General features: G+C 39.0%; 1 protein-coding gene across 1 annotated transcript in view; it reads left to right on the top strand.

Annotated features, from left to right (window-relative positions):
- The window catches only part of CNTN5 (contactin 5), a 578,245-nt gene that overhangs the window by 550,965 nt on the left and 14,221 nt on the right, over positions 1–13,059 (top strand). The window contains exons 18-19 of the mRNA XM_036743961.1: positions 5,306–5,492; positions 5,932–6,044. Coding sequence (XP_036599856.1) covers positions 5,306–5,492; positions 5,932–6,044 — 300 coding nt within the window. The remainder of the gene's footprint in view (positions 1–5,305; positions 5,493–5,931; positions 6,045–13,059) is intronic.

Genomic DNA, 13,059 nt, shown 5'->3' with positions numbered 1-13,059 from the left:
ATGGAGATAAGACCACACAGTCATGGATTTACAGTAATGGCCTGATACATAGTGATAAAGTCATTGTCAACCTTCCTTTTTATTTTATTTTCAAATTAAGGTTAAAGTAATGTGTTTTTAAAAAATAAGCTACTTCACCCAATATGAAAGGAAAAGCATACCGTTATAATACTATATCCCATTAAGAAGTCCAGATAGTTCATTTCTCATCCTCCCTCCCCCACCCACTTTGGAGGATGCTATTCCAGAGATGTTAATGTTATTTTTGTTTCACATGAATGCTCAAAGGATCTATGCACTCTTGTTCACAGGTGGAATTACCTCTATCAACTTATAACCAGTTTATGACATAATAGATAAATTCTAGGGAAATTCTTGAAACACCTAGAGATTAAGTGATTTGTCCAGACTTATACAGCTAGAAAATGTCAGGTGTAGGATTTAAACTCAGGTCTTTATTATTCTAAGCCTAGCATGCTACCCTTTATGCCATGTTGCTTCTACATTTTCACTTCACTAAAGGCTAAATCACTTTAGAGTCACCATCTCAAATAAGAATTCCCCTCTTCTTCAATCACTGTATCATTGTATCAGGTGGAAAAAAATAGCCATTTTTAGGCTGAAAGAGCTTTCTATCCTGAAACTCTGCATTTATTCTTCTAATTAAATTTTTTTTCAATCAAACCTCCATATTCGTGCACATTAAATACAAAATATACTCCCATAATTGTTTCTCCCTCTAGATGTTATCCCATGGAATAACTGGGGGAAAGATAGAAATGAACCCAAAAATCAAAATAAGAAACCCCATTCTATTTCTAGCCCTCTTCAATATTATCTTCTTTGGACAGTAGTGACATCTTCTGGGATAAATAAATACAAGCTCTTCAATAAATTATTCTCATCTATTTTTATTCCACTGTAAACTGTTTTTATCTCAACCCCCCCAACCTAATGTTCAACAGTCTCACCAATATTAAAAAGAATGACTAAGCATCGTTTATTTACCTAATTTGATTTTTTTCTAATTCTACCCTTCGGAGTATGAACATCTACAGGGCACGAAACAATTATAATATATGAAACATCATATTGGTGTGTGCCAACAAGTACCAATCATGAAGTGCAAATTGAATAATTGTGCCTAACACAGCATTCAGGTCTGGAGACTGGGGTTCTGCCAAATCCAAACAAGCAAGGAATGCCCTTGCTAATAAAATGCCCTGCCTTCAAATGATGATCATATTTTCAAATTCTCAGCAAGAGAACCTATCTGATCTTAGATGTTATATGAGTAGAGAGGCTAGAGGAGACATAACTTGGGGTTCCAACTTCTTAGAATGGTCCTAAAGTGCACTGAGCTAAGCACTGGGAATATAAAGAAAAAGCAAAAACAGTCCTTGCCCTCAAGGAGTTTATATTCTAATGATCCTGGAATATCTTCAAGGTCGGCTACATATAAAGTTCACTAGAGCAATTGAAATGAAAGGGCAGAAACAATGCAGAGTGATGAAGAGTTCTGTAGCCAAAAGGAAAGGTTACATGAAGCATATTGGTTGGACGACATAGGACTTATATAAATATTGGTAGTGGTAAAGACTTTTCTTTAGGGAAGAGAAGATTGTTTGTTACTATTATTTATGTAATGTACCAAAATAGTGAGGAGGGGAAGGAAAGGATTGGTCAATTTTGAAACATGAAATCTAAACATTAACCTTCCTCCCCTACTACCAGAAGAGGGGTAAGGACTCAAAAGGATGACTCAGCAACTAGAATACAGATGGATAAATAGAAAGCCACTGAACCATCATGAAAAGATATCCATTGCTGTTGTCTCCAGGGCATATATTTCCTCAGCTACGCCAATAACCTGGGTCACAAGAACTTCTAAAACAAAAAGGGATTTGTTAAATGGCCCACTATTAGGCATGTATTTGAACAGGAAGAGGAAGCTTGGTCTGAAAGAGCACCCATTCTAAGAGGAAGCTCAATTCATATATGAAGGAACTGAGGACTTTTTGCCTATAGAAGATTTAGTGGGGACATGCTATGTTTCAACCAAACTAGCTTACTTTCTCTATTGGTTACATAGCATTCCTCCTCCTCTCTCTGTGCCTTTCCCCAATGCCTAGAATCTATTCCCCAGTTGCCTCATGAAAATCATTACTTTCTTCAAGGCTTTGCTTAACTCCCTCCTACACAAGCCCATCCTCATCCTCTCTATTACTAGCACCCTCCCCACTGGAAATTACTTCATATTTTTCTTTGGTGGGGTGAGGGAATGGGAGAAGAACATTTCTGTTATTTCATTGGTGTAACTAAACTCTCTTTATCAATAGGCAACTCGCATGCAACTTACGATCTCAGAGAATTGCCAGGGAAATGAGAAATTAGGGACTTGCCAGAGACCTCAAAGCTAGTATGTATCATAGACTAGACAGTTCAAAGGGTGGATCTCTACTAAAAATAGTTCATCATTTAGCACTGAAATAGAAGTTTCTCATATTTCAGTCTACCATGATACAAAGAGGAATGGTTTGTAGATTCTAGAGTTTTCCCCCTGGGTTTCCTCTCCTATAACCTGGATTTTTATCCCCCGAAAATCGGATATTAGAAAACATTTTTCTTCAGCTTAAGAGGCTTAGATTTATAGTGATTAATCAGTATATTAAATGTTTAATATTAAAAGAAGGCCAGAAGGCAAAAGTCTAAATATAGCCTGCTGAATATTATATTTAATCATGCTCTGGCTATCCAAAATATATATTTAATTATTTTCCAGATAGCCTGACCCATTTAAAAATAAATAAATAAACCACAGAGCAATGAGAGCATGCCACTGAGGAAAGAAATAATGAACTTGTTCCGGGACTAAGTGAATTCTCATACTGCCCAGCACTTATATATTCACTTTGGGTCCAGTTTTTTCCTGGTTAATGATTTGCCTGGAAATCAAGAGTGTAAGCTCCTTGTGAGCAGTGAATATTTTTTTTTCTCTATATCCTCAGTGCTTGGGGCAGTGCCTTGCACACAGTAAGTCCTTAATAAATTTGCTTATTGGTTGAGTGACTGCCTAATTGTCTTCCCCTTCTATTCAAAGTAGTGATAGGATGGAGACATATTCATGCACTTAACAAGCATTTATTGAGTACCTGCTCTGAGTAAAGCATTTTTAGCAATGGTGGGAGAAACAAATAAATAAGATAATCTCTAAGGAAAGCGCCATAATTCTGTGAGAGGATTTGAAACACCACTCTATGAGAGTATGAAGAAAGGAAAAATCAGGGGAGGTTTAATGAAGTAGGTGTATTTGGAGTTAACCCTTAAAAGATAAGAAGGACTTCAATAAATGGAGATGGTCAACAAGATATTCCAAGTATAGGAAAGAATAAGAGCAAATGAATGGAAGCAGGAAAGCATGGATATATTTGCGGAATGGGAAGCACACAAATTTGGCTGAAGCATAAGGTATGTTAATGAGAGCAGATAATATGTTTCCCGATTATAAAGCAACTAGTGACTAGATAAGAAGTATGTACTTTAGCTAAGTAGGAAAAATGGCAACCATGTAAGGTTTCTGAGCAGAGGAATGACCCATTTAGAAATGAAACTTTAGAAAGTTTAATCTGGGTAACAGTGTTTAAGATGGGTTGTAGTGGAGAGCCTAGTCAGGAGCTATAATTATCCAGGGAAGAGGTAATAAGAACCTTAACTGAGGTTTTTGACTGGAGAAATGAAAAGTATGAGACGGATGCAAGCGGAAAAAATCAAATCAGTAGGATTTTGTGATTGCTACACCATCAATCAAAGTAAGAAGGGGTGTGATAATGATAACACTATCTTGTCACTCTTATAATGTTCTTTAAGTCTTGCAAAGCATTTTCATCAGGACAATCCTAAAAGAAAGGGGATGCAGGTATTACTATTCCCATTTTAGAGATGAGGAAAGTGAGACTTAGAAAAGATAAATGACTTGCAGAAATCACAAAACCAGTAAGTGTCAAAGCCCAGGAATAGAAATCAGGTCTTTGCTAATTCCATGAACTCATGCCATGACCTCACATACTTCAGCAGGACAAAAGAAGGAAAGATAAGAATCCAAGGTGACTCAGAAGGCTTGAAACTAGGACTGGGTCAGTGGCGGTACCGTTAATGATGGAGTCGGGGGAGGAGCAGGTTGGAGGGCTGGGAGGATGGTACTGAACAGTTTGACTTTAGACCTGCTGAGTTCGAATTGCCTTTGCCTACCTAAAAGAGTTTAGGAAATGTGAGTTATTATTTGGGACTTCCAAGTGGACCTGTCCAGCAAGTAGCTGGGAACAAACAAGTCTTAGTTCAAGACAAGGGTCAGAGCTCTCAATATAGCCTTGGGAGTAATTCACATATGAATTAGGTTGTCTCATTTGCATTGGTTTAGGTTCAGTGCTTTGGTAGGTCAGCTAGAAAAATAATCTCTTTTATGAGATAAACTTTTTTTGTCTGAACAAGAATAAGACTTTGTTCATTAGAGACGGGTAATTCAGTATCACAAAAAGAGCAAATTTCGTACAAAGACAAGCAATCAAGAACTTGTTCCCCAGAGAGGTCATCTTGACTTTGGGGTAAAGAAAAGAACAAGGTGCTTATGACAAATTGTACTTGACAGAAACATGTTCCAGAAGACTAGCAAGTAAATATCCTTCCCTTTTTCTGTTGGGTAGCGATGCTATTTCTCTAAGACTAACCTGCTACAGGATATCCTAAGGTATTCTGTTAGCTCTTATTCATTATCCTGACACAGATTTGGGGGCTGTTCTTTAGTCAGAACCTGAAATGAAACATTGCTTAGGTCTCTTTTCCAGCTGATTCATTCAAAGTTTCTTGGCTTTGCATGGTAAATGCCCCCAATGACCTATGAGAGGTGAGCTTGCCTTCAGTTTCTTTGAAGTACTTTTGATTTTCTGTCAGCATTTATGCTTTGCTGTTCCACATAGCTAGTCCCAGCACCTCATGCCAGCAGGCTGCTGGGCAGTGTATTGCATTGATCTGCTAAGCACTCATGTGACATAATGACTCCCCACATGTGTGAAAGAGGCAGATATGCATGCTGTTAGAAAAGGAACAGCAAAGGCTATGATTTCAGTGATTTTTCTCAGGGTCTATGTGAGTGTGTGTTTATGTGTGTGTGTGTGTGTGTGTGTGTGTGTGATGACAAAAGAGATTTTACAATATATAGATATTCAGCAATGTCTAAGAAAGTTGCAAGCCCTCCTGAGCATGGGGGAAGTGTCGTAAATTAATCTGTCTCATTATGATTTGTCAACAGGTGGGTTACTGGAAAGATATGGAGCAAGAAGAAGCAGCTGAAACAGTCAAAACTGCGGGGAATGAGTCATCTATCATTCTGACAGGATTAGAAGGAAATACACTGTATCATCTGACAGTGAGGGCATACAATGGTGCTGGATATGGACCACCTAGCAGTGAAGTGAGGGCAGCCACCAAGAAATCTCGTAAGTAACCTGGGCTCCTTGTTCTTTTCAGAAAAGGGAAAAACATCTTCAGCAGATCTGGATTCCACATGGGCTACATACTAAACAGGGTTGGAGGGTCATTTTGATTCATAGTCTTGCCTCGATGCTTAGATCTGAATTCCAAAAGAATAACAGGAAATTTTGCATTCACAATAGACAAAGGTTATCTTCCTGTGAAACAAGGCTAAGCGGTTTTGACACAGAAGGGAGATAAAAGGATTCAGGTTCATAAGCTCAGCAGAGTAGCTATTAAAATGACACTCCTGGAGCAAAAAAAACACCTTATCCAACTCCAGCTGGAAAGAAGCCTATAATGTCATCCGACCATAAGCACAATAAAACATTGAAATACCAAAATTAAAATGAAGAAATGTATTTAAATGCATCCTGTCAACTTACTTTTACTTTTATTTTTCAGCTCCTAGCCAAGCACCAAGCAACATTATGTGGGAACAGCAAGGCTCTCAGGTTTCTCTTGGCTGGGAACCTGTCAGGCCATTAGCAAATGAATCAGAAGTAGTGGGCTACAAGGTTAGTGTCTTCTCTGTTCTCCTGTGAGATTACTTCTCAAAACGCTTCTTTTACCTGAATCTTAGTTTTCATAAATAGGCCATGCTTCTGTTCTTTCTCAGCCTTTTTCAAATTATGTATGTGGAAGGTATCTCTCTCAAGCAGAGAAGCTGATACTGTCCAAATCAACTTCACCAAGGAGATCATGTAAGGTGGTTGGGTCAGAGAAGAGAGCAAAGCAAAAGCTGCCACATTCTGGATGGAAGAAAAGGCAGTGAAAGACATCTTCAGGGTCAGTGAAACATGATTACGTTACTGGGATGTCATAGTGACGAACAAATAATGGTAGCACCGGCACTCAGACACAAGATGGTTTCATTTCACCAAAATTGTTACTGCATTTGTGAACTTTACAAGAGCCAATTAAAAGCAGTGACAGGTGACCCAAAAATTAGTGAACCGTTCACAAGGAAAAGACTGCAGGGCTTGAGTTTCTCTTCTTCATTTCATATGCAAAAATAATTCCCATTGGTAGCAGTATCTTCATATACAGTCATCTCAAGTACCAGTATAACATCTACAAACATAAAAATGCTTACAAATTTCCACTTGGAATACTTCTAACTAATAACCTCTAACTTCTCCTGTATGTGTATACATACATGCATACATACATACATATGTGTGTAGAGCAAGAGGAGAGAGAAACAGAGAGACAGAGACAGAGAGAGAAAGGAGAGAGAGAGAGAGAGAGAGAGAGAGAGAGAGAGAGATCAGCAGAAGGCATTCAAAAAAACTTTTTATATAATTTCTGGCCATTAGTAAGATTATCATGCCTTAAAAGGCAATACTGCAGCATCAGTTTAATATTGCTTATCATAGGATTTATTAAAATGTTGGTGAATCCATCATCATAAAATTCTTTGACAATCGTTTTTATTAGACAGATGCATGAGTACAGAGATTAGGCAGCGTTAAACTATCACAGAGTATAATGTAACAATTTGGGTCTAAGGATTGAAATTTTAAATGCTAAATTCTGAAGGAACTCCTTATGGGTATTCATTCAATACAGACTCTTCATGTCTCATAATTAGACTAGAACAATAAATTCCAGTGGCATCCTATCATTTTCAGGATCAAATAAAAAAATCCTCTGTTGGGTTTCAAAGCCTTTCATAACCTGCCCCCTCCCACATACATTTTCAGTCTTCCATCAGTGTATTAGGAGGGCAGAATTTATAATTTCAAAGAGGATCATATATATTTCTGAAAGGTTCGGAACTGCGAGATATAAGGAATCTTCAAAGAAGGAGGCAGAAGAATCAAAGCATATATTTAGGCTCCACAGTAACCAACCCACAAACCAGCATCCCCATTTTGATATTTTGATCAAAAGCTTCCAGGCCCAATAAGTCCACCTCACAAGAGTAACCAGGAGGCCACAGAGAAGCATGATGGTATAAAGCAAAATCATACACATGCTTCCCTTCTACGGTAAAAAGATTACCCACTGGCCTCGAGTCCTTGTTCAGTACTCCTCAATCCTCACGTAGGTCAGCTCTGCTACCAGCAGCTCCTACTTCAGCTTTGGCTGTAGCTGTAGCAGCCTCTGGCTCCAACGGAAGCTGTTTTTAACCATCCGGCTTCTGTGGGGGTGTAAGGTATGCCGGGGAAAGCACAGGTTCTTTCAATCTGCTTAAGCAAGGGAAGCACGGTGAAGGGGCCGACACGACAAGCTTACTCCAATCCAACATACAGACAGCATTCAGTTAGTTCAGGGGAAAAAGCCAAACTATTCAAGGGCACTTGTTGACTAAGTGCTAAGGAGCCCATTTTTGGTTGCCAACACAACCAGTTATACTCCTCCTGACCACTCACACTCAGTCATCTACTAACACTTGCCTTATTATTACTCCTTGAACAAGACTGTCAATCTCCAAACACCAGGCATTTTCATTGGCTTCATTTGATTGTAATGCTCTCCTTACTGAGCTCTACTTCCTGGCTCCCCTCGTTTCCTTTAAATTCCATTTAAAATCCCACCTTCCACAGGAAGCCTTCTTGATCTCCCTTAATTCTATTGCCTCCCATCTGTTACTTATTTTTAGTATAAAGAAATTCCCTTTGTATTTGGCTTGTTCATACATAGTTGTTTGCATATTGTCTCTCCCATTAGACTGGGAGTACGGACTATCTTTTACCTTTCTCTGAATGCTCAGCACATAGCACAGTTCCTGGCACATAGTAAAACTTTAATAAACATTTATTGACTAACTGACATGAGTCTTCCCCTGAGCCTGGATAGGAAGCAACATGGTTCAGTGGAAAGAGCATTGTATTTGGACTTAAAATACCTGGATTTAGACACTGGCACCTGTATGACCTTAAGCAAATCATATTTTAACCTCCCAGAGTCTAAGTTTCCTCATCTCTAAAATGAGAAGGTTGGACTTTCTGGCTTCTAAATCTCTGATCATCTGAATACCCTGATTTCATTCACTTTAGGGTAGTAAGATAAGGTATCCTCAGAACACATCTCCTTCAACACTCAATTCTTTCCTTCTCTGTGGGTTTTTTCATCCCCACAAAACCATTCATGGGTAAAAATGTTCCCTTCCAACCAGCGTATGCTGTAAAATTTAGGGGAGCAATTTGGTCAAAATTTTGTCTTTCTATCATGCCTACACACTAAAGACTCAGTTAGATACCTTCTCTCACTGAAGAGTATGAGTTATGGGGCAGCAGAGAGCATGAAGAACTTACTGTGACGTGAGAACATGAAGAACTAAGAGTCAGAAGTTCAGGTCTGAAATCTGGGGATCTTAAGTATTAACACCAAGGATGGAGGATCCAGATCACTCTTTAAGGGAGGTGATCCAGGCTTCTCACTTCTAGATGAGACTTGAGAAGAATGATAAATTTCAAGGAATAGAAGGAAACTGTTCTAGCATGACAAACTTTTGCTTCTTTTTTGTCCAAAATCAAGAAGTATAAAGGCAATAAACCAATCTTGAATTAATCAACAAAAAGAAATAGAAGTTTTAGCTATACAAGATAAAATGTGAGTCAGTCTGTTTTATCTTGAAAACAAGAAGTATAGACTTTTATTCCAAACTTTGCATTCTTATCTGGATTAAGAAGGGACAAAGGACTCCAAAAACTGCAAAGACACAAGTAATCAATGGAGTAAAAATAAGTTAAGCACAAATACAAATTCTTCTAAACAACTCGTAAGAGATGAAGGGAGCTTTCTTTCTTACTTGGTCAGATATGCTTCCTAGAAAGGGCCAGAGAAAATTGTGGGAGAAAGGTCTACACCTCATTAAGACGAGTAGTTTCTATCTAACTTCACTGGGGCATTTCCTAAAAGGCAGTATTTCTCGTCCCTCACTTAAATTCATATGCTATTTGGGAGACCCTGGGTTTCCTGCAATCTTTATTAAAAATTCCACTTTAATCAGCAAGAACTCCCACACATACACCCAGCCCGTGCCAACAAGTAGCAACAGTTAGGAATGCAAATGGCATGCCTGGTGTGTAGACCATGGTCTCAGATTGCTTTTCTCAAAATTTAATAGCTTTCATTTTTAGAAGCTGAATCATATTTGGCAATTTGCTGTGCATATTTATAAACTGTTCAGGTCAATTAATATTAAGTCCTATCCCTTATTGCTCTTTTTTGCAACTCCCAAATTAGAACCAACTACATATTTTATTAATGCCATGCTTATAAATGATCATGAGGACAGAATAAGAGCATCAAATAAAAGTACCTGATCTATTTCATCCAAATAAATACTTAAAGTGGTGGAGACCCTTTTCTTGAGTGTATTCCCCATACTTTAGGATCATGAGACTGTTTTTATAATTTTCACCAAGGATGCATCCATATTCTTTACCAATACTGAGATAAATAGATATACGTGCATAGATATAGTTACATCATTTCTGGAGTTCCTAAAGGAGTTATCCTTCTAACAGTGGTACATACTTTTGCAGAAAGATGTCATGTTTGGCATGAATCTTTTCCTTAATAATCCTAAAATGAACCTGGTTGTCTCCTTTGCTCTGCAGAAGTTTGTCACTGGGTATAGAAGGGGAAAAAATTATCTTTGCCAAACACTTCATCACCCACACCCCCACCTTCTCCTCTTTGCACAGGCTCATGCCCAAGTGAAGAAGCATACCTCTTGGCTTGTATAAGAACTGTGCTTCTTGCTTCAAAAAGTCACTCCCTGAGACCCTCTTCTGGCATACATTTTCTTTGTTAGAAAAAGAAATAGGCAATCAGAATCTGGGCTAGTCCCTATGAATGCCTCCCAGGAGAATAATGCTCAGCTACTCCTGTCAATATCCATCCTAGACTTTCCCCTGTTCCTTTGGAAAGTACCTCCCAGAGTCCCATATCTCCCATCCTTCCAAGGAGTTGGCAGTAGAAAAAATAAACTCATTGCTCACATTTCGGTAATATTGACTCCTGTCTCTTTCTGTCTCTGTCAGCTTCTCTCTAGCTCTTTCTGTATGTGTGTGTGTGTGTGTGTGTGTGTGTGTGTGTGTGTGTGTGTGTGTGTGTGTTCCTAACTCTCTCTGTTTCTCTCTGTCTCTCTGAGTGTCTTTGTCTCTCCATATGTCTCTGCCTCTGCCTTTGTCTCTGTATCTGTGTCTCTGTGTCTCTGCATCTGTCTCTCTCTGTCACTCTTTCTCTGTCTCTATCTCTCTCTCTGTCTGTCTCTCTGTCTGTCTGTCTGTCTCTCCCTCTTTCTCTCCCTTCTCTCTCTTTCTGTCATACAAACATGCACGCACACGCACACACACACACACACACACACACACACACCCCACTTTTCTCATTGCCCTATGTTGTTTTCAATATTTCCCTATTTGTTACCTTTAGGATAAAACACAATCTCTTTGTTCTGGTGTTTAAGGCTTTACATAGTCTGGTTCCAACTTACCTTTTCAGACATATTACATACCATATCCCTTTGTACCTCAGGTTCTAGCCAAATGGAACTACTCATTATTCCCCTATCCTGTCTTTCATCTCCATTTCAGAGACCTTGCTCCATAACTACAACACAATCACTCCTCACCTCCACTTTCTCTTGCTTTGAGGAAACTCATCTATCACCTCTTCCATGAAACCCTCCCTAATATAAGCAGATGAATGTAATTTCTCTGTCCTTGAGCAATTGGTCTCTAGTTCTCTCCTACCTTTGACTCTGGGATTATAGGATCATGTGTCTACACCTGCAAGGGACCTTAGAGGATGTGTAGTCCAAGCCTCTCATTTCACAGATGAGGAAACTGGGGCCAACAGATGTTAAATAACAGGACACAGATACCAAGTGAAAGAGCTTGGATTTGAACTCAATTCCCATGACTCAGTACTCAGTACACCCAAGTTCAGTGTTCTTTCCACTGCACTACTCAGCTTCTCTATGATTTATGATCCTTGCCCCTATTATAATGGACTATATTTTTCTATGCGTATTCAATGCTCTTCTAGAACACTGCTGAAATCAAAAGCTGTGTCATCTTTTCATCTTTGTAGCAATCCCCAGTGCCTAGAATAGTGTCTTGCCCATGGTAGGTGATAGCTAAAGGTTTGCTGAATTGAATGTGTTGAAGTGACAATATTGTAACAATCATTTTCAGATTATACTCGCAAGAAGAGAAATGCCACATTTCTTTTTTTCCCTCCATTTTTATTGTAATTGAAAACAAGCCAGACAATCCATCAGAAAAATTCCCCTCGTGCCCAGAGATAACTGTCATGTAAACCTGTCAATTTGTCTATGTTCAGATTTTCACAGGCTTCCCTTGCCTGCCTTCTGTCAATAGCTATTTTCAATAGGTCTTGTTCTTCAGTGCGAAAAGCACTTCACGTCCAGTCATAGGATCACATTCAAATCCAGTTCTGCCCACTTACCACCTGCACAACCATGGACAAGTTGCTTCATGTCTTCAGGTCTCAGAGTCCTCCATTATTAAATAAGTGGGTGAGGTGGGTGGCAGTTAACACTTAGGACACCTACTATGGCAGGGGAGGAAGAGGCTGGGGAATCACTTAAGCTCCGTAGTTTTGAGCTACAGAAGGGCTAAAATCAATCAGATGTGCACATTAAGTTCAGCACCAGTATAGTGAGCCTCCAGGCATCTGGAACCACCAGGCTACCTAAGGAGCTTAGAAGTGGCCCAGGTTGGAAACAAAGCAGGTCAAAGCTTCAGGGCAGATCAGTAGTGGGGTCTGTCAATGAGTGGTCAATGCATTTCCAGCCTGTGTAAGATAGGGAGACCCAGTCTCAAGAATAGGTAGAAAGACAGATAGACAGAGATAAAATGAAGGTATTGTGCTAGATGCCCTCTAAATTCCTTTCTAGCTCTAAATCTGTGATCCTTTCCATATTTCTCTTCCTCCTCCTCTTTAGGACAGACGTTCGAAATTAGTACTGTGTCCAAAGGCACTTTTGAGTTTCTATTAATTCCAAAGTTCTTCCTCATTCATTAGCTTGCCAACTCATTAATTCTTAAATCTTCTTCTCCTTTAATAAATTTGTAAAGAGTTTATATTATTACCTACTCTTTATGATGTCATTTATTCGTGTGTTGTGGGGTTTTATGGGTGTGTGGTTTGTTTTTTTTTTCCCTGCCCTTGCCTTGTCTTCCAAAATTTCAGTTTGAGCCACAGTTGTCTTCACTCTGAGGTTTCACAGCAGTTTTCATGGCACACCATTAGTTATGCATTGGTGGCTGCATTTTTCTGTCATAAGAATTGTAATTTATTGAACCATAGTTACGCTGTCCTCTGAAACAGTCACTTCCATGCCAACACTGCTTAGATTTGCATACTTTCTCATTCTTGCAAATGTGCTTTCTCATCTTCTTATTGTAGATCATCAAAATTCTAATTCCTTACCCAGATGCAGTTCAGAATATCAGCAACCCCAACCCTGTGACACTGATCATAGTTTAACCAGCTCCTCCCTTTCAGAAAAAAAGAACTGCTAATGCTTCCTGTATGCTTTGAAGG

Source organism: Trichosurus vulpecula, chromosome 2 (genome assembly GCF_011100635.1).
Source record: "Trichosurus vulpecula isolate mTriVul1 chromosome 2, mTriVul1.pri, whole genome shotgun sequence".
NCBI lineage: Eukaryota > Metazoa > Chordata > Mammalia > Diprotodontia > Phalangeridae > Trichosurus > Trichosurus vulpecula.
The sequence above is the reverse complement of the archived record's forward strand: the minus strand, read 5'-3'. Positions and strand labels throughout refer to the sequence as shown.